Here is a 22,632-nt window from a genome sequence, read left to right as displayed (position 1 = left end):
CCAATTTCGTTACCAGAATGCCATCCCCCCCTAGTCCAGTAAGTAACCCAATACTGCTTTGGGGTCCTGGTGACTGACCCAGATTGGATCCTGCAATATTATCCTGGGATATGAATATTTCCCTTCATTTGTGTATTTCCTTTCTATTTCACTCCAAAGAAGACACATTCCTTGTTGACGTTAGTATTTAATTTAATTGCTTTGTGACTGTGTATCCTTGGAATAATAATGGAATTCTCTACAAGGATGATGAAGGTTGTAATCCAAGTAATACCAATTGCCTGATACTGTAACACAACAGACAACGGCAGCTGTGGCAGCAGCATCAGTTGCATCCAGAGATTTCAGCGGCGTGGGTGGATTGGGGGAGCTCTTGGAAAGTTCTTCAGAGGCATCTAAATTAAGCTCCAAGAGTGCTAAAGACAGACGGAACAAAAGGAAAAAAAGGAAGCAAAAGGAACTCTCGGAAGCAGAAGATAAGGAAGAAGAGGACAGGTTTCCTAAATCTGAATCAGAAGACAGCATCCGAAGGGCAAGTCGCTTGTCCTATGAAAAGAGAACCTCCATGCACCAGGTATGTTACAGTGTTCATCTAGACTGTGCACTAGATTCTGATATACATTTCACTTCTCTGAAAATCAGAACATAGTACATCACTCCCACATGGATGCATTTTCCTTTTGCAAGAATTTGATGAATTCCATTTTTAGGATAATAAGTTGTGTGTGTGTAAAGATCAGATATGCATATAAATTCTATAGTTGTTTGCTATAGTTTTCATTGACTTTTATAAAATAAGAGAACAAGTGTACTGATTCTGGATTCCAATGGGTATCATCTTTTTAAAATCCATGCGTTTGTTTATTTATTTATTTATTTATTTTCTTATTTATCTATCTATCTATCTATCTATCTATCTATCTATCTATCTATCTATCTATCTATCTATTTATTTATTAGATTTGTATGCCGCCCCTCTCCCAAGACTCACAACAATAAAAACAATACTATAACAAAACAAATCTAATATTAAAAGAAGCATATAAAACCCTATCATATATTTAAAAACCAAACAGCACATTCATACCAAACATGAAACAAAATATAAAGAAGCCTGGGGGGAAAGGTTTCTCAACTCCCCCATGCCTGGCGGTATAAGTGGGTCTTGAGTAATTTACAAAAGACAAGGAATGTGGGGGCAGTTCTAATCTCCGGGGGAAGTTGATTCCAGAGGGCTGGGGCTGCCACAGAGAAGGCTCTTCCCCTGGGACCCACCAAATGACATTGTTTAATCGACGGGACCCGGAGAAGGCCAACTCTGTGGGACCTTATCGGCCGCTGGGATTTGTGCGGTAGTAGGCGGTTCTGGAGGTATTCTGGTCCAATGCCATTTAGGGCTTTAAAGGTCATAACCAACACTTTGAATTGTGACCGGAAACTGATCGGCAGCCAATGCAGACCACGGAGTGTTGTAAAAACGTGGGCGAATCTGGGAAGCCCCACGATGGCTCTCTCGGCTGCGTTCTGCACAATCTGAAGTTTCTGAACACTTTTCAAAGGTAGCCCCATGTAGAGAGCGTTGCAGTAATCAAACCTCGAGGTGATGAGGGCATGAACGACTGTGAGCAATGACTCCCTGTCCAAATAGGGCCGCAACTGGTGCACCAGGCAAACCATATTTTTTCCATATATAGGAACATTGCCAATTTGATAACCATATTATGGAGTCAAATATTCTTCTGTTAGTGATAAGGGTCTATGATAGGGAGTGTTTCTTTTATTTCCAAATTCCAGGGCAGCTATAGAGTTATGAACAGGGGATAATATGCAACCTATAGCTATCCTGAAACAACAGAAACAACTTCAGTTCCAATTTAAAGCATTCATGCTTGCGGGTAAAATATAGAAGCGCAAATGTTTTCTTTATTTGTTCTTTATTAACATACTTGTATCCCACTATAAATAGGGAGGCTTGTATTGAACATGAAATTGTTCAGTAAAGAAATAGAGATAGAGATGATAGAGACAGAGTGGAAGAGAGATGATAGAGATGGAGATGATATTGAGATAGTCAGAGACATTGGTGCACGAAGAAAGCCCCCTTTTTCTTTTGCTGCATTTGATGACATCTGTTGGGCATTTTCCCTTTCTCATTCTTTGGCTCAGAAAGAGGGGTAGGATGGCTCAGCGTTTAAAGATGCTGAACTTGTCAGCTCAGAGCCTGGGTTTGAGACCCGAGTTCCATGCAACAGGGTGGGCTCCTCTTACTTACCTCAGCTTCTGCCCACCTAGCAGTTTGAAAGCATGTAATTGTGAGCAGTGTTCCCTCTAATTTTTTGGGGGGGGGCGTGGTGGAAAAGTATAGTGTCTGAGCGGCAGTCCATTTGGGACTGGGCGGCACAGAAATAATAAATAAATAAACAAACAAACAAACAAAAAACCCACCCTGTTTTGCCTCAGAGAATTTCAAAATAAAATACTGTACTGTGTGTCTATAACAGTGAGCTCATAATAGGGCAACTCTATCAATATCAAAATGCCACTTAAATAGTTGAGCTAGTTTCAAACTAGATTTTGATTTTCTTTCTCTCTTCCTTACTCCCATTCTTTTTCTTTCTCTTTTCCTTCCTCTCTTTTTTCTATCTGTTTCTCTCTCTTCCTCTCTTCCTCTCTCTCTCCTTCCCTCTCACTCTTTCCCTCTCGGCTTCTGGGCAGGTTTGGAAAACTCTGAGTTGAAGATGATTTTTAAGTGAGCGATTGCTCACTGCTCAGCTTAGAGGGAACTATGATTGTGAGTAGATAAATAGGTACCACTTTGGTGGGAAGGTAACAGCATTCTGTGTGCTTTTGGCGTATAGTCATTCTGACCACATGACCACAAAATTTGTCTTTAGATAACACTGGCTCCCTTGGATAAGAGATGGAGATGAGCACACAATTGACAGGGAAATCAAAATGGACAGTACACTGTTTATTGACTTTATTTAGCATATGGCAAAGTCCTGAGGCCTTCACATGGTGATGTGTTTTAAGCCAGGAGATCACAAGATTGTCTGGTTGCTCTTGTGGAAAAATTAGCCAAATCTATGTCGCTGCCTAGGGAACGCCTGAGTTTAGGGACTCCTACACTTCTCAGGGAGGCTTCTTCCTTGTCCTCCACAGTATACTGTAAAAATGAAATAAAGAATGAGTTAAAATTAACACTATTTACAGCAACAGTAGAGAACTGAGTCCAGGCGAAAAGCCTCACAAAAAATTAATCTAATTAACAAGACTCCCTTGAATCAAGTAGCTACATGAACCAATCTTTGCTATTATCTTAGCAACAATATACAAGTTGTTTGCTTATAGCAATAGCAATTAGATTGATATACCAGTTCATAGTTCCTTCCAACACTCTTTGAGCAGTTTACAAATGTCAGCATATTGTCCCCAACAATCTAGGTCTTCATTTTACCAACCTCAGAAGGATGAGTCAACCTTGGCTTGAGCTGGTCAGAATTGAACTGTTGCCAGTCAGCAGTGAGTTATCCTGCAATACTGCATTCTAATCACTGTGCCATCACAGCTCCACTTTATAGTTTTGTTTTGTTTGTTTTAAAGGGGAGAAATACATTGTTGGTAAAAATTCGGAAGGCAAATCTTGGTTAGAAAATTACTTTATTTCAGTCTTGGACTGAAGTCGATCTTGGATTAGTAAGAAGAAAAATAATTACAAATTATAAAAACAAAATGCATTATGAATGTGAAAAACATTAATTAATTTATTTAGTGCCTTCAAGTTAGTTTTTGATTCCTGGTGACTTCCTTGGACTAGTTCCTGCAATTTTCTTGGCAAGGTTTTTCAAAAATGGTTTACCCTTGCCTGCTTTCCAGGGCTCAGTGGATGTGACTAGATCAACCAAACTGGCTTTGTGCCTAAGGGTGTCCCAGTTTCTAGATTGATTCCTTAACCACAATACAGACTGGCCCTAAAATCTAAAGTATAGCAACAGGATTGGATTTCAACTTATGGCTCAGCCTTTATATCACCTATTATGTCATTTGTTTATTAATAACTCGGCTCCAAGAAACAGATTTTTCTTCCTTATAAGTGATGGTTAGATTTGAATCTGATAAAAGTGTGCATTACAACATGCCTGATCTACCTACATAGGCGTTATTATTAATCCTTGTAGAAGGCATGTGCCACTGACTCAACCAGATCAGGGCAGATAAATACATAATCATTCAAAATGTGGGGCACTTGTAAAAAATTACATGGCAACCTCTTCAGGAGAGGTCTTAGAAAGGAAAGGAAAGAAGCTGGACCAAAGATAATAATGAAATTATAAACAAAATAATAAAGCTTGGTTTTTTCTGCCAAAATAATTTTTGTTTATCGGTATTCAAAGCACTCTGTTTATTTCCTTAGCCTTTAGATATCCCATACATACATGGATAGTTTGGTTTCAAGAGAGAGTTTATCTACCTGAAATAATATTGATCATATAAAGTTGGGATGAGGTAACTTTCTGGCCAGTATTATTTTAGCCCAATATGTGAGTTTATCTTGCTACACAGGGCTTCTACAGAAATAAGATTGGTGTTATTCTGGAATCCAAAAATTTTCCCTCAGAAAGTAAGTTGTATTTTCCCCAAATATAGAAATCTTTATAGGCAAGGGCCTGCAAATAAAAGATATGCAATATGTACTCCTTGAAACTTCCCAAGGATCAGTACATGGCTTTTATGGGATTTGGGCTTGTGTTTAACCTTGTGTATCATGAAATACTTGCAGTTGCTAACGTGCTCTACATTGTGGCAAGGGCTGTAATGCTTTCATATCCTACCACCAAGAAGGAAAGTACAGCAGTATTACCTACCTAAAGTGAAGCAGGAATTGGTTTGGTGAGATGAGAAGGCTGGGAATTTTCAAGTGCCTGGTTTACAGATTTTAAGTAAACAAGGCATGCAAAGAAGGCCTATAGAGTAGTTAGTTCCTATTTCTTTATTTACTATTGATTTATTGAACTTGTATTATTATTATTTATTAAATTTGTATGCCGCCCCTCTCCGTACACTCAGAGCGGCTCACAGCAGTAATAGGAAACAATGTACAATACAAATCTAATATTTAATATTTAAAAACTAAAAACTCATAATTTAAAAAACATTGTATGCTTTCCATCTCGCCACAGTGAGTCTAGACAGCTTATGAACATTAAATAAAATATAGCACAAAACATTAAGACAATAAATAGATATCATGTTGATGAATACTTGGTATTAAATGTATTTGGGCATTGCAATGGATTCTCTAAAGTCTAATAGGTGGTTATCTGATTAAAATTTGCCTGAAAAAGTTACTTTTTCTTGTAACTTGGGCAATTATATCTAACTTTTCCTTAAAAGGGCACCTAGAATTTAATATGAGTACTAGCATTGATGAGTATGAATTGTCTACATAAAATTGATTTTTTTTAATCATCTTAAATTCACATTAAAAAAATCGAACCAAGAGATTTGTAACTTTCTCTTCAGATTAGTATACTGATCATTGTGAATCTAAACTACTGAAAAGAAATTCAAATATAGAAAGAATAATATATGAATTGTTTGTATGCATGTACGTATGGTTTCTTCTGACATTGGTGATGACTTTATTAATTCATGAATGCTACTAATGAAATATGCAGTGAAGGAAGAAAAGTTTCCATTAAAGATTTCTTGTAGTGCAATTAAATAAAAGGATAAGCAGCAAAAATTGATTTTTTTCCCTGCTCTCAGTGTCAAAATCACCACTTCAGTCTCCTGTGGCTGTTGAAAGCATCAATTGATGAAGCAGCATGATTAATAAATGATGGATTAATTGCAGTAGTTTAGTTAAATAGATCTAGCCATTGAGTTGCCCCCCTGTAATTGTATGCAACAGCTGGCTGGTAAATGTGTCTTTTTTGTCGTTGAAAAACATTTCCTTATATTTGAAGTGTTCCACTCAAGGAAGACAGAGGATGAATGTGGGTTTCAAAATTTATTTACTGTGGGTTCTTTGGCAACGGCTTGGTGTGTGTGAAGTGGTGTTCTGTGGCATGGCTTGTTAGCTTGTCAGGAAAGGTTACTGTAAAATCCCCATTTCCTTCCAATCAGCTGGGACTCAGGAGGCAGAGAACAGATGGGGGCGGGGCCAATCAGATATTTACTGGTTCTCCAAACTACTCAAAATTTCTGCTACCAGTTCTCCAGAACTGGTCAGAACCTACTGAATCTCATGTTTTTTTGTAGAACAGATCGGAGTTAGATAACTTAATTTTGTAGGATTGCATATCAAAGATGCAGTTGTAGAATAGTTTCATTTATTTCTTTAATTTGTAACAGGAATTCTCAACCTTTTCTATACCCCGCATCCCTAGAATGCTTCTGATATATTATTATTATTATTATTATTATTATTATTATTATTATTATTATTTAAATTTGTATGCCGCCTCTCTCCGTAGACTTGGAGCGGCTCACAACAATAGTAGCAAAACAATATGTAATACAAATCTAATAATTTAAACTAAAAACCCATAATTTAAAAACATGCACACAACACACCATACATAAACAATATAAGCCTGGGGAAGTTATTTCAATTTCCCCATGCCTGATGGCAGAGGTGGGTTTTAAGGAGTTTACGAAAGGCAAGGAGGGTGGGGACAATTCTAATCTCAGGGGGGAGCTGGTTCCAGAGGGTCGGGGCCACCACAGAGAAGGCTCTTCCCCTGGGACCTGCCAGAAACATTGTTTAGTCGACAGGACCCGGAGAAGGCCAACTCTGTGGGACCTAATCGGTCGCTGGGATTCGTGCAGCAGAAGGCGGTCCCAGAGATATTCTGGTCCGATGCCATGAAGGGCTTTATAGATCAAAACCAATACTTTGAATTGTGACCAGAAATTGATCGGCAACGAATGCAGACTGTGGAGTGTTGGTGTAACATGGGCATACTTTGGGAAGCCCATGATTGCTCTCGCAGCTGCATTCATCACGATCTGAAGTTTCCGAACACTTTCCAAAGGTAGCCTCATGTAGAGAGCATTACACTAGTTGAATCTCGAAGTGATGAGGGCATGAGTGACTGTGAGTAGTGAGTCCCGATCCAGATAGGGCTGCAACTGGTGCACCAGGCGAACCTGGGCAAATATTCTTGCACCCCTTAAAAAAATAAATGATTCTATGCATGTAATTATATATTATCATTTTGAAAGTTTTCACACACCCTGCAATATCGTCTCACAGCCCCAGGGAGTGCAAGCATCCCCAATTGGGAACCCCTAATTTATCCTGAAAGATAACTGTCAGGGAAGCTACTCATCTACAAATAATTCTCAACAATAACTGGTTTGGTTTTGTGTCCTGTTTTGCCTCCCTTACAGTCTTTGCTTAGCTTTCGTGGCTCCCTGTTTTCCCCACGTCGCAACAGCAGAACAAGTATTTTCAGCTTCCGAGGGAGAGCGAAAGATATTGGGTCAGAAAATGACTTTGCTGATGATGAACATAGTACTCTTGAAGACAATGAGAGCAGGAGAGAGTCTCTCTTTGTTCCAAATAGACAAACAAGTGAGCGTCGCAACAGTACTACCAGTCAAATGAGCCTGTCATCAAAGATGGTGCCAATACTTCCTGCAAACGGGAAGATGCACAGCACAGTGGATTGCAATGGTGTTGTTTCCTTAATGGGAGGACCTCCTGCACTCCCTTCACCTACTGGACAATTTTTACCAGAGGTGATTAAACTACATTTGCTGTATTTGTCCTTACCTGAAATACTTACTTGCTATGATATTTCTGAACTGTCCATCCTTTCATCTTGAGATACTTGGATCTACATTGCTTGAGGGTATGTCTGATTGACAGGGGTCAATCAGACCCCTAATCAGTAAAAGTCCTCTTTGAGAGTTGGGAAATTTCATAGAAAAAAGGTGGGAGGGATGGAGAATTAATAAGGAATTAATCTTGGATGAGCAGGAGCTCTGTTTGTGCAGTTACTTCATCTGGTTTTTCTGTTTCCTATCCTTGCACAACACATAGGTGTAATGATATACTGCTCAAAAAAAAAAAGGGAACATTGAAATAACACATCCTAGATATGAATGAATGAAATATTCTCATTGAATACTTTGTTCTGTACAAAGTTGAATGCGCACAACAGCATGTGAAATTGATTGTCAATCAGTGTTGCTTCCTAAGTGGACACTTTGATTTCACAGAAGTTTTGTTTACTTGGAGTTATATGGTGTTGTTTAAGTGTTCCCTTCATTATTTTGAGCAGTATATATATTTGACAGCCTCAGAGTAACTTTTGTATGCTCTTTCACTAAAACCTGCAACATGCTATCATAAAAGTTTAATTTTTTGGTGACTTATTGTCAGATTATAATGAAGATATTTACCCTAAACCAGAGGTGTCAAACTCAATTTCATTGAGGGTTGCATCAGGGCTATTGTTGACCTCGGAGGTGGGGGTGGGGTGGGTGGCCATGGCTGATTGGCTGGGTGAGGCAAACTGGGTGGGCGTGGCCAGCTTGACGTCACTCTCCAAACTGCTGGCAGGTTTCCTCTTTGCGTTGGGTAGACTGGGCCGAAGCTACGCTGGCCTGATCATTCCTCTTAGCACTGGGTAGACCAGGTGGAAGCCACACTGGCCCAGTCTTTCCTCTTCACATTGGGTAGACCAGGACAGTCCTGCAGGCAGGATCCAACTATATCACAGGGTGGATCTGGCCCAGAAGCTTTCAGTTTAACACCGCTGCCCTACAGCTTTAAACTGAAAGATTAGCATAAATTCTTAAAATCGACTGTGAGGAAACACCTTACTTCCATCATCACATAATAAACGATTGGTCTAATAGCAGTTACTGGCACAGATACAATCTATAAAGTTTTTCCCCACCCTAAGGTTAGATAAGTACCAAGAACAAACCAACACTCAATCTGTCTCTTACTCCTGCAATAAATTAAAATGAAAATAATTTTATTTACAGGGTACAACAACTGAAACAGAAATAAGAAAAAGAAGATTAAGCTCTTATCAAATTTCTATGGAACTGATGGAAGAATCTGCAGCAAGGCAGAGAGCCATGAGTCTAGCCAGTATCCTTACAAATACTATGGAAGGTATGGTGGGATGTGAAGTCGTGGTCTTAATGTAAAGTGATATCACTCTGATTTCATTCTCTCAAAATGGAAGCAGTTTTACTGCTGAAATCTTACCCATATATTTTAATAGTTCTAGGATTCCAGTACTTTTTGTGTCCCATTCATGAAGTGGGAAGCAGCAGGTGGAATGTAGGGGTGTAGGGATGTAGGGATAAGCGTTGCTGGCTCCCAACATTCTGTGCCCCAGTATGGCTGTGAAAATTTCATTCAGTGGTAAATGAAGACCGGGACAAAATGCTAATGGTTCAGATTATCAGAGAAAGACGCTTAAGAACCTTTAGCTAGAATTCATGCAAAGGTCAGCCTGAATACCTTAAAGGACAGATACTGTACATAGAATCAAGAGATTATTTTAAAAATAGCATATTAATGCAACAATTTAAAATGCTCTAAGACTCTAAACTCAAAAATAATATATTTAGTTATAAGAGTATAAGTTTCCATGGATCCTTGTTGTTCTCTGAACTTGGTTGTTTGCTTGCAGGCATTTCATTACCTTACTGCACTGGTGCCAAACTCGATCGTGTCATGTGATGTATCACGATGTATCACAATATTTTTTGCCTTTGTGGAGCTGAGGTGGGTGTGGCCTGCACTTGACGCATCTGGCCTGCGGGTTCCCAGTTTGACACCCCTGCCTTACTGTGTAGCAAGCAAACAACCAAGTTCTGACAGCACCAAAGACTCCACAGTTCAGCCCTGAGCTACATAACAAGCTCTTATTCACTAGATGTTTCTATCAGCTGGTGTAAATAAATTAGTAAGCCATAGAAATAAAAATATATTCACCGGGCATTCTTAATTTTACCATTAGTTTACCAGAATACTGCAGAACCTAGAATACACAAAATTGAAAAAGCAAATACATATCTTTTTTCAATCTGCAGAACTTGAAGAATCTCGGCAGAAGTGTCCACCATGCTGGTATAGATTTGCGAATGTTTTCTTGATCTGGGATTGCTGGAGCCCTTGGTTAAAAGTAAAGCACATCGTGAATTTGATAGTGATGGATCCATTTGTCGATCTTGCCATTACTATTTGCATAGTTTTGAATACACTTTTTATGGCCATGGAACATTATCCAATGACTTCTGATTTCTACCAAGTACTTTCAGTGGGAAACCTGGTATGTATTAGACAAGCAGGATTTAAAATATCTGTATCTCATATGTGTCTCCAACATCTTTATGTAGGAATTGTTAAAACAGTGTGCAGTATAATTTGCAAAGATTTTAAATTATTAAGCTTAAGAACAGAAGCCAATGCAAAAAAAAAAACACACATTAGTAAAACATTGAGGTATCCACTTAATTTTAAACAAACTTAAAGAGCTAGGAAAATTTCATGGCATCCAAAGTTATTTAATTAGATATTAAGCTTATTAATTTTTCTGCTAAGCATTGGTTTATATTATAGTATACCTTCACAATTGTTTTTGGTCCTGTTTCATTTGTGGAAAGCAAAATTTTTCTTGCTATATTCATGAAATTCATGGGGAAAAGAAGCTATTGTACGGGGAGGAAAGTGCAGTGGCTGTCTCTTAAATTGAATCTGAAAAGCATGCTCTTTTTTTTTTTGATTGATTTAATTGAGTATGTGCCATCACGTCAGTGTCGGCTCTTAGCAACCACATAGATAGATTTTTCTCCATGACGACCTGTCCCTAGCATGGTCTTTCAGGTCTTCCTAACAATATACTCATCTCCACTATAATTGAGTCCATCCATCTCGCTGCTGCTCCTCTTCTTTTCTTTTTTTCCACATTTCCCAGCATTAGACGTTTCTCTAGCTTTCGTAGCAATATCGTTAGCATTTATTCTTATATACTATTTGTTTTATTTGTTTGTTTATTTTATTTGTTTATTTTGTCCAATACACAATACATATAGAAGAGAATAGACATGAGGTAATATATATAAAGAAAAATATAAAATAGAGGAGAAGATATATGAAAGGAAGAAAAGATATATGATAAATGAGATAAAGGAAAGACAAGTGGACAGGGGACGAAAGGCACACTAGTGCACTTATGTACGCCCCTTACTGGCCTCTTAGGAACCTGGAAAGGTCAATCGTGGATAGTCTAAGGGAGAAATGTTGGGGGTTAGGGGTTGACACTATTAAGTCTGGTAATGAGTTCCACGCTTCGACAACTTGATTGTTAAAGTCATATTTTTTACAGTCAGGTTTCACATTAATATTAAGTTTGAATCTGTTGCATGCTCTTGTGTTGTTGCGGTTGAAGTGAAGTAGTCATTGACAGGTAGGACATTGCAGCATATGATCTTGTGGGCAATATTTAAATCGTGTTTTAGGCCCCAGAGCACTTTACTGCACTCTTTGGGCAGTTTACAATGAAATAGTTATTTTCATATTTGTCCGCAACAATCCGAGTCTTCATTTTACCAACCTCGAAAGGGTGGAAGGCTGAGTTGAACTGAACCTTGTCAGGATCCAACTCCAGGTTGTGGGCAGAGTTTGCCTGCAATACTGCATTTTAACCACTAGCTTTTGTATCAGTATCAAGGCTCCTCATATAATGTTTGCAAAATAAGCTAATTGCAGCCTGACCATGTTTACTATGAGGAAGAAATATTGAGTTGATTTGTTTGATCTATTTATTTGTATAAATTGTATTTTTAGATTGTTGTAAACCGCTCTGAGTCCCTCGGGATTGGATAATTAATTAATTAAGTAATTAAATTCTTTCTTTCTTTCTTTCTTTCTTTCTTTACTTACTTACTTACTTACTTACTTACTTACTTACTTACTTACTTACTTACTTACTTACTTACTTACTTACTTACTTACTTACTTACTTACTTACTTACCCTCCTCAAGAGTCTTCTCCAGCATCAAAGTTCAAAAGCATTGATATGCTCCTTACCCCAACTTCCACGGCCATAGATTGTCACAGAGAATACTGTGTATTAAGAGTCACTTTTAGAAAGATGGGCAGCTATATAAATGCAGTCACTAAATAAAATAAATAACATATGGTAAAGGCTGCTGCCTAGCAAAAGGGGCTGCGTTGCCCACAACTGCATAGTAGGTGGAGGAAGAGGCTCAGAAGGTCTTGATCTTCTGAGGATGGAAGCAGGAGAATTCTACTTTCGGACCTGCAAGATCCTTATTACTTCTACAATTAAGTACAATTAGTTTATCTGGTCGTGTTTTCTGTATGATGTACCTGGTAAGGCTGACAGTCTACTGTTCTGATGTTTGTAGGTATAGACTGTTAGCCAGTGGTTGGTTGCGCACCAATAGCGGCCACCAGATTGCGCAACTTGCACATGACCGCTTTGGTGCCAGAGCTTCGGGTGACACCATCTTTTTTCTTGAATTTTTAGTCTTTTTTGCTTCCTGCACATGGGTGGATTCAGCAATATTTGATCTATAAGATGCACCGAGATTTTACCTCCTTTTGGGAGGAAAAAAAGTGCTTCTTGTAGTCCAAAAAATACAGTATACCTCTTATAAATGCAGGATGTTATCCAATGATTGTGAGGAAAGGTGTGTGTGAACAGAATTTTGGTTATCCTAGGTCAGGGGTGTCAAACTCAATTTCATTGAGGGCCGCACCAGGAATGGGTTTGACCTTGATGGCCTGGGCATGGCCCAGGTGAGTGTGACCAATTTGATGTCTCTCATGTCAGGGTTGCCTGTGGAGTCCGGAGCACTCTACCAGTGAAAACAGAGCTCAGGAGGGCCCCATGCTGGCAGAGGCACTGTGTTGGCATTTTACTGGCAGAGGCACTGCAGGTTGGTCTTTCACTGTTCCCAGGTCAGCCCCACGGGCCAGATCTAAGCACCTCATGGGCCGGATTCAGCCCCTTGGCCTTGAGTTTGACACCCCTGTACTATGTTGTTCCAATTGATTACAGAGAATATGCATTACAGATAGTCTTCAATTTACAATCCATTGCTTTGCAATCATTTCAAATTACAACCTATCTGAAAAAGAAGACTTACAACCCACATCCAAAGTTCTGACAGCCTACCCCTCCCCAAAATTGTCCTGAAGTTCTCAATGTAATGAAATTTCATTGACTGTTTTCTGTTGTAAGGAAGAACGGTGGGAAATGACTACGCAAAGCTCTTAAGTAGATGATTCCCTTTACATGAAGTCCACTATTAAATTCAGGGTGATTAGTAATGTTGTTTGACAACATTATGCAATCTTAAATGTAGCTAAGCTTCTTAATAGCGATCATTTTAAGAAATATTAAGGTTTATCCTATACACAATTCTGTAAGCTGATTTAGTAGTACCATCTTTGTTCACTTGTAAAATTCTAATGCTAGAAATTTATGAACCATATTGTAATCTCAGAACCACTTAACTTCTTAAACTTATTTGAGAGACTCATATTTCTGAAAGTACTTTTAAAAACCGTTCAGCATAATACTTTAAAATTGGAGAGGAAATAGTAGTCATAAATCACAATTGTGTTATTGTTAATGTGTTGATTTATTTCATTATGTTCAATATGTTTTTTTATTAGCAGATACTTTAAATTTTATTTAACTTAATCCAGAGATTTAAAAATGTCCACTAGGCTATTAACTTCTACACACAGAAATCATATACCATATTAATGCCCAAACTATATGACAATATGTGAAAGATGAATACAGGTAGAAGACATAGAGTTTAATGCCATTTATAGATCCACATGTGATCTATTTATTTATTTATTTATTTTATTTATTTATTGGATTTGTATGCCGCCCCTCTCCGCAGACTCGGGGCGGCTAACAACAATAGTAAAAGACAATATGTAACAATCCAATTTAATAAAACAACTAAAAGCCCTAATTATAAAAAACCAGACATACACACAAACATACCAATTAAGAGTGCAAAATATAGCGTACCGTTGATCAAAGGCAAGGAATATTTCCACAGTCTTCTTGATAAACTGGAGAAGCATTAGGAGAGAATGAAGATTTTCTGCTATAGAATAAGCAGCAGGCAAGGCCTAAACCATATTCTTTCAAACTGTGCCCTTGAAATTCAGCAACTAAATAGGATTTCCTGCCGAACAGTTTTTGTTCTTGATTATTTTCAGTGCAAAAAAGAAAACAGAAACTAGGAGAAAACTGTGTAGGCTTATGAAAGGGAGAAAAAAAAGCAATGAATGACAAAGAAAATCTGTCTCTAAGCCTTGCCTCTCTCTTTTTTAGAGACAGCCCTAAATCACTGTTCTGCCCCAAAGTCCATACATCACACTTTTGTCCATAGAAAAATGTTTATTCTTGTTGAGAAACAGATCTGGCTTTTGTCTTTTAGAGGTGGGTTAGAATGAGACAGTGCCACTGGTTTAAACTCAGCCAACTGGCCTAGTTCGTGGCAGATTATTGCAAACTTTTGAGAAAGGTTAGGTTGGACCAGAATCATTTTTCTGTGCTTTATTGCTAACAAGGAGTTTTTCTGCCCTCCCATTCCAAGCAAGGGTGGCTTCTAACTTACCTTGTTGCTGGTTTGCTTCTTCCCATGCCACGTGGCTGCGCTTCACATGCGCATGCACAGTACAAAAAAATAGAAATAATTCCCACCCACCCCTTCCCCCCAAAAAGCCAAAACAAGATAGCAGCAAAGTGCCGGAAACTCAAATTCTGCACATGTTCAGAAGAAAAAAATTATATATTTTTTAAAATGCAAAAGAATTTTTTAAAAAGATGGCAGTGCCTACAGATCGGCCCCAACTGAACCTGTTCCATGACATCATTGTGATATCACCAGCGGGTCGCTACCAGTTCGGGCAAACCGATCCGAACCAGGAGGAACCCACCTTTGTGTTAAGTGTAACACCCTTGGAATGGGAGATACAATACATAGATTAATTAAGTACTAAAAACATATGTATGTAATTTGAAAGCATTTAACTTGAGTATTAGTATCTCTACAATGCTATAGCAAACTGTATCTGCATTTTCTATGGGGAGGAATTATAATTCAGTGGTAGAACAGATGCTTTCTGTGCCAAAAACATGGATTTGATATTTAGCATACTTTTGTACAAGGCCACAACTCTGAATATTGATCTAGATATACTAATGTTCTGCTTCAATATAAAAAAGTGATTCTCATGTGTAGGAAATATTTGCATCAAGTACTTGCTTTAATTAAAAAACCCCACAAATCATACTTAAATTGATGTTTGCAAATAGGTTTTCACTGGGATCTTCACTGCAGAGATGATCCTCAAAATAATTGCCAGGGATCCTTATTATTATTTCCAAGAAGGCTGGAATATTTTTGATGGCATCATAGTCAGCCTGAGTTTGATGGAATTGGGTCTTGCAAATGTGGAAGGATTGTCAGTCCTCAGATCCTTCAGACTGGTAAATATATCAAGAAATATTCCATGCTTTATGTTCACAAACAATATCAGTGTATTCATGATGAACTTTAAAACACTTGAATGTTTTTCTTTATACAGTATTACTGTTTTTAAAATTATTTTCTAAAGCTTACAATGATCTCGATTAACTGAATTTAAGGATGCAAATGAGTTTCTAATCTGGGCTGGGTACAATATGCTCCCAGATACCATATTCCAGGGACTAAAAAAAATCTTATAATGTCCTTTAAGACAGGAGTCTCCAACCTTGGCAACTTTAAGCCTGGTGGACTTCAATTGAGTTGAAGTTCACAAATCTTAAAGTTGGCAAGGTTGGAGACCCTTGCCTTAGAACACCAAAAAAGTGGCCTTACAACCATTAATAATAAAAAGGGAAATCTAAAACAGCCATTATTCAAGCAAAGGGAGTTTTCATAGTCCACAATTATTAATATTATAGTTTCTGAACTTAGATAATGTTCAGAGTAGCTCAAAACAATGCTAGAAGAAGGCAAACGTTTTTGAAAAGTAAATTTTAATGTCTATATCTGGAAAAAATGAGAAACTGAACAAAATTCTCAATTTATGAACTTTAGAAACAATGGCTGAGATTAATTGATCGATATCTCCATAAACTTGCTTAAGTACACTTTAAGTATTGTGTTCACTATTTACTCGTATGTGTAAATTAAAATATGTTTCTAAATATTGCTCTCGGATTTCAAGAAAGGTCTTACCAAGCTTTAGCTTATATTTCATCAAAGGTATTTAAGTAGGAAACATGTACTTCTAATGGTAGGGGCAATGGAGCATGCCTATGTTTGGCCTGTGGATTGATCACCACTAGTAATGTCAATATCTCCCATTGAGTACTGTACTGTAGTGAAGAAAAATTTTGATGGAGGTTTTTGTTGTTTTGAATTTTCCCTGGGAACAGTAGCATGGCTGTTTGGGAATAAAAGAAGGAATTTAAGCCAATTACGAGATTATGGAGCATTTTTTCCCAAGATGCAGGAAGGAATTGAATGTATGGTGTTTTCTAGGTGACATGATAGGGAGAAAATAGTGCATTCTGTTTTAATTTAAATGTGTTCAAAGCCTTGTTCAATTTCTTATCTGTTCTGTCTGGGTCCCTCCAGAGGCAAACACCAACCCAAAAAGAGAAGCCAGACACACTGGTAAAAATAAAAGGCAGTTTATAGAATTCAAAGCAAACACAGGTAACAGAAAATGTCCTTACAAACAGGAACACGCTGAAACTTCAAAGATGTTTCACAAAGGCCATGAAGTAAAACAGGATTCTTGCTGTCCAAAACAACGCTGGAGATAACAAACATATGCCTCCCCCAAGTCTTCCAGTCTTCTAGGCCACAAGCCAAGATCAGAGATGCCGAGAAGCAAAGCAGGGTCACAGAACTTCCAGTTGATAACGCTCCACATGGCTGAAAAGGCTTGCCTGCCTTTTAAACCCTGCTGAGGAGAACCACACCCAAACCCAGCTGTTGCCAATTCAGTGATGCCAATACCTTTCTAATTGGTCCCGTCTATGAGCTGCACGTCGCTGTCTCATGTCAATTATAGCCTGTGCTTCCTCATCCAATGAGGCCAGGCTACTGGCTGGGGAGAGCCCCCCCCCCCCGGGCTCTCAGGCTGCTCCCCCTCATCCTCTTCCTGACTTTCCTCTCCCCCATCTGCCTGGTCCTCCCCCTCCTGTTCACTGTCCTCCTCCTCCGGGCTTGGATCCAGCAGAGACGCAGCCGGTCCCTGAGCAGCCTCAGGCTGAATCACAACATTATCTAAGTCTTTTTCTTGATTACCAGTCTCCCTTTAAGAATTGCCAGTTATTGTTTTTTGGTTCATACTTATACTTTAATCCTATTCCTTTTTTCTAAATGTTCGTCTGTGCTTTCTTTATTGTGTGTTTTAATAAACTACTGTTTTGAATCTTGAGTGACACTTCAAAAATATTGGGCTTAAATAGTTGTCTCACTTTGGGAGTGAGGACATTACAAAGCAGCGTGATTCTTTCTTCCTCTAATATTTCTTTTTCTAAATTGTGGTGTAAAATCAGTCCACGACATGCCAGCAACTGGACCATGCAAACCAATGAAGCCCCATCCGCAGGATGTAGGCAGCCTGCAAAACCACGCCTCCTCCAGTCTGCTGAAAAACCTCTCTCCATGAAATTGGCCTTTGGTGCCCAAAAGGTTGGGGGCCGCTGGTGTAAAATATACCCCCAAATAGTTTTGAATAATAATAATTGTATTTCTTTACCACTGCTTTTCAGCTTCGTGTTTTCAAATTAGCAAAATCCTGGCCAACGTTAAATATGCTGATCAAAATTATTGGCAACTCTGTTGGTGCTTTGGGAAATCTGACTTTGGTCCTGGCCATCATTGTCTTCATTTTTGCTGTGGTTGGTATGCAGCTCTTTGGTAAAAGCTACAAGGAATGTGTGTGCAAGATCGCAGAAGACTGTGAACTCCCTCGCTGGCACATGAATGATTTTTTCCACTCTTTCTTGATCGTGTTCCGGGTTCTTTGTGGAGAATGGATAGAAACAATGTGGGATTGTATGGAGGTTGCAGGCCAAACCATGTGCCTTATTGTTTTCATGTTGGTCATGGTGATTGGAAATTTAGTGGTGAGTGCTCTGCTTTTTTATATCCAATACAGTAACTGTGCGTTATCAATAGAAAAGTCACTAGGCTAAAGATTGATTTGATTTCTTCTTAGTCTTTATGCAAAAACTCTTGATGTGAATGCATTTAGCATAATAGATTATTGAAAGTATAAATTATCCCCTGGGGAGGAAAGTGCAAAAACACAGAAGGAAGAAACACAGAACTGGGTGCTCACACTTCAGTTCTCTCTTCAAGTTGTTCTTCTAAAATTAAAGAAAGTATTGACCCACTGCAGTCTGACTTTACTAAATCCACTGTTGTCTTGCACCAGAATAAAACATGTAGGCAGCAGCTTGGAAGAAATATTTTGTGATGCTGAGCTTTAAATTGTGTCCCCACCCACACCTACACACACACGCACCAGCAAGAGTTAAACGATTCAGCAAGGAAGGACATGTGCCAACCCAAGTTTCTCAAATCAGCAATATATTCATACATTGCAGTGTTTGCTGGGACTATTTCTCCTATTACCTACAATGTAGCGCAATATTCATTACTTATGAAAGCTTTCTAAGCAGTAGCCTAGGTGAAGAGTTTATTAATTTGTATATTAATTAATTTATTTTAAAATTAAAGATGAACATAAGGTAGGAGCATTTAATCAGCTGACTTTAATTATGTACATATTTAATTTTATGAGGCCTTCATATAAGTACAGGTAGTCCTCGACTTACAGCTTCAATTCAGCCTGAAATTTTTGTTGCTAAGTAAGACGTTTGTTAAGTGAGTTTGCCACAGTTGTTAAGTGAATCGCTGCATTTGTTAATTTATTGACAAGGTTGTTAAGTGAACTGAACCTATGAGCCGAGGTGGCTCAGTGGGTAGAGTGCAGTCCTGCAGGCCACTAAAGCTGATTGCTAGATCTGTAGGTCAGCGGTTCAAATCTCATCACCTGCTCAAAATTGACCCAGCCTTCCATCCTTCCAAGGTGGGTGAAATGAGGACCCGGATTGTGGGGACAATATGCTGGCTCTGTTAAAAAGTGCTATTGCTAACATGTAAGCCGCCCTGAGTTTAAGGAGAAGGACGGCATAAAAATCAATCAAACAAACTTTCCCATTGACTTTGCTTGTCGGAAGTTTGCAAAAGGTGATCACATAATATCAGGATACTGCAACTGTCATAAATATGAGTCAGTTGCCAAGCATCTGAACTTTGATCATGCGACCATGGAGATGTTGCAGCTGTAGTAAGTTCTTTCAGCACTGTTGTAACTTTAAACAGTCACTCAGTGAACTGTTGTAAGTCTAGGACTACCTGTAGCTAATGCTTTTATTGCTTGATTTAGCTTTCAAATATGCTGGCTGACTGACCACAGGAGTTTTGTTTGAATGATCTCCTAAAAAGCATTCCGATAGCAAAAGAAGCAAGCCATCATCACACAGTAGGAAAACAACTTGTCTCATTAAGAGCCAGAAACAGCTAAAAGATCAAAAGGGAGCTCTTGACTATACCATAGCAGTTCCTTTTTCTGGATGCTTTCAAACTTGGGTTTTTAAAAAAATGATTACCCTATACAGTATAAGATTTTACCTATTTGGAGAAATTGCGAAAACAAACTGTAGATAAGAACAAAAATGCTTTGATTAGATTAAAATTAATTGCATAAGGACCAACTCAGGGATGGGCAGCAGGTAGGATAGGGTGGGACGCAGTTCCACCAGTGGAAATTTATTTATGTATTTATTGGATTTGTATGCCACCCATCTCTGATGACTCAGGGGGCTCACAACATAAATGAAGCTGTGTGCCCTGCTCCAGCTGACCATCCCACCCTCCCATCGTCCTTCTCCTCCTCCTCGGAAAGCGTCAGGGAGACCAGCACCAGCAGGAGTTGCAGGGGGCCCATTTCGTCCCCCATCTTTTCTCAGCAGCTGATTGGCAGCTGTTTGCCTAGCTACCCAGCCTGAGGCAGGGAGTGACCCAGGAAGGAGTGTGCAGGAAACATGAAGCAAATTGTCACTCCAGGTAGAGCGACACTGGTGAGGTTGTAAGTCAAGGACTTAATAGTTCACTTGAACGATGATGATCGTTCAAGCCGCTCCCACCTGATCACATGGCCGGCAAGCCACTCCTACCTAATCACGTGACCATCAAGCCACACCCACAAAATAAGCCACACCCACAGTGTGGCAGTAAAAAATTTGGCTGCCCATTACTGGACCAACTGGATATCTTATAGTACTGTGTTAATAATACTAATACAAGAATAGACAAATCAATGCAGAAAAGGAACAATAACAAATATTTGGAGAGTGTTAATTCTAATGCCTAGTCTGGTGTACTTCAGATTGAGGTAGTGAGGTCCTCAGAATTATCTGAGGTATCATGTTTTTAATGTTTTCCAGGTTAAAACTAACACAACAGAAACCAGTTCTACCTATAAACCACCAGAACCACTGGGAATTGGACAGGATATAAATTTAATAAGTTTTTATTAAATATATTATAGTGCGGAATTCTGGGAGTTGAAGTCCAGATATCTTCAAGTTGCCAAGGTTGGGAAACACTGGAATACAGTATAGAAGACTAGGAAATAATGCTTGACCCTATTTCATAATCATTTTCCAGGGTTGTCATTTTTTTATGCTACAAATCTTACTTTTATATATACTGTATATAAAAAACCTTGTCTGCATCTGATGTTTTCCTTCCTTGTCTTTTAGGTATTAAACCTGTTTCTAGCTTTGCTCCTGAGCTCCTTCAGTTCAGATAATCTTGCTGCTACTGATGATGATAATGAGACGAATAATCTCCAGATTGCCGTGGCAAGGATTCAAAAGGGAATAGATTACATTAAGAAAAAATTGGGAGAAATTGTCCAAAAAAGCACAGTTAAAAAGCAGAAAGCTATAGATGATATCAAAGTCCTTGAAGAACTAAACCACAAGAAAGATATCTACATTTCCAACCATACCATGGTTGAAATAACTAAGGATGTTAATTTTCTGAGAGATGGAAATGGTACCACCAGTGGTCTAGGAACAGCCAGAAGTGTAGAAAAATATATTATTGACGAAAATGATTACATGTCATTTATAAACAATCCAGGCCTTACTGTAACTGTACCAATTGCAGTTGGAGAATCAGATTTTGAAAATATAAACATAGAAGAATTTAGCAGTGAATCTGACCTGGAAGGAAGCAAAGAGGTAAGCCTTCTTATGTTTATAATATATATATATAAAATATATACTATACTATACTATACTATACTATACTATACTATACTATACTATACTATACTATACTATACTATACTATACTATACTATACTGTGTGTGTAGTGTGTGTGTATCTGGTGTATGTGTATAATATTAAGCAGAAAAATAGTGACCCAAAAATATTTTAATTGTGTTATGTTGAATTATTCTTATTTATGACATAATTTAAAAGGTTAACCTAGTTGTCTTTTTAATAAGAAGTAATCATTTTTTAAAAAATATTGATGAATTGATTTGTTGTTATAAATTTATATTTACCGTATTTTTCAGACTATAAGATGCACTGTACTATAAGATGCACTGGACTATAAGGTGTAGAGGAGGAAAACATGAAAAAAATAGTTTTGGGTCTCCGCATGTCCCATTTTAGTTCTCCCCAGCCCCCAGAAGCACTTTGCAGGCCAAAAACACAGCAATTTTTTGGACTCCCAAACAGTGGTAGATTCTAAAATTTTTTGCTAGTGATTCTGTGGGTGTGCCTTGGTGGCGAGCAGGTGACTGAGTGGGCATGGTCAACTTGACATCACTCATGCATACTCAGTCATGTGGCCCCTCTCCCCCATCAAGCCATGCCCACTGTAACAATGGCAAAAAGATTTGGGACTTTCTGACAACGTTTTGGGGGACATTCTGGCCCCATATATAGGTTAGGATGCCTTGGTCATCTCTGCTTTCCCTCCATTTGTTTGTTTGTTTTTGATCTGATCTGATCTGATCTGATCTGATTTGATTTGATTTGAATGCCGCCCCTCTCCGTAGACTCGGGGCAGCTAACAACAATGATAAAAACAGCATGTAACAATCCAATCCAATACTAAAATAACTTAAAAAAACCCCTTATTATAAAAACCAAACATACATACAGACATTCCATGCGTAAATTATAAAGGCCTAGGGGGAAAGAATATCTTAGTTTTCCCCATGCCTGATGGCAGAGGTGGGTTTTAAGAAGTTTACGAAAGGCAAGGAGGGTGGGGGCAATTCTAATCTCTTTCTCCATTACCCTTCCTGGCTAAAAAGTGCCCCTTCTCGCCTCTGATTGGCCCTCCCTGCAGTTGCAGCTGGAGCACCATGCTCCTGTAGGTGCACTGAGCCAGGCCGGCCAGATCCCATCTGCAAGATGAGCGTGCAGGAGAAAGGCTTCCTTCTGGACTGGCTTCACCAAGGACATACCCAGGCCCCTGGTCAAGAGGATGA

The 22,632-nt window shown here is 38.7% G+C and overlaps 1 protein-coding gene across 16 annotated transcripts in view; it reads left to right on the top strand.

The window, feature by feature from the left end:
• Positions 1-22,632, top strand: part of LOC139156268 (sodium channel protein type 2 subunit alpha-like) — a 75,045-nt gene that overhangs the window by 18,659 nt on the left and 33,754 nt on the right. For 9 of the 16 annotated variants that reach the window (XM_070731672.1, XM_070731675.1, XM_070731673.1 and 6 more), the window contains exons 10-16: positions 302-574; positions 7,399-7,749; positions 9,007-9,139; positions 10,069-10,307; positions 15,355-15,528; positions 17,815-18,171; positions 20,878-21,363. In XM_070731672.1, the coding sequence (XP_070587773.1) occupies positions 302-574; positions 7,399-7,749; positions 9,007-9,139; positions 10,069-10,307; positions 15,355-15,528; positions 17,815-18,171; positions 20,878-21,363 (2,013 nt within the window). Of the gene's footprint in view, positions 1-301; positions 587-7,387; positions 7,750-9,005; positions 9,140-10,068; positions 10,308-15,354; positions 15,529-17,814; positions 18,172-20,877; positions 21,364-22,632 lie in introns of all 16 variants that reach the window. The other 7 variants (XM_070731666.1, XM_070731663.1, XM_070731670.1 and 4 more) reach the window with 6 other exon arrangements.

The sequence above is a fragment of the Erythrolamprus reginae genome, chromosome 1 (genome assembly GCF_031021105.1).
Source record: "Erythrolamprus reginae isolate rEryReg1 chromosome 1, rEryReg1.hap1, whole genome shotgun sequence".
NCBI lineage: Eukaryota > Metazoa > Chordata > Lepidosauria > Squamata > Dipsadidae > Erythrolamprus > Erythrolamprus reginae.
The sequence above is the reverse complement of the archived record's forward strand: the minus strand, read 5'-3'. Positions and strand labels throughout refer to the sequence as shown.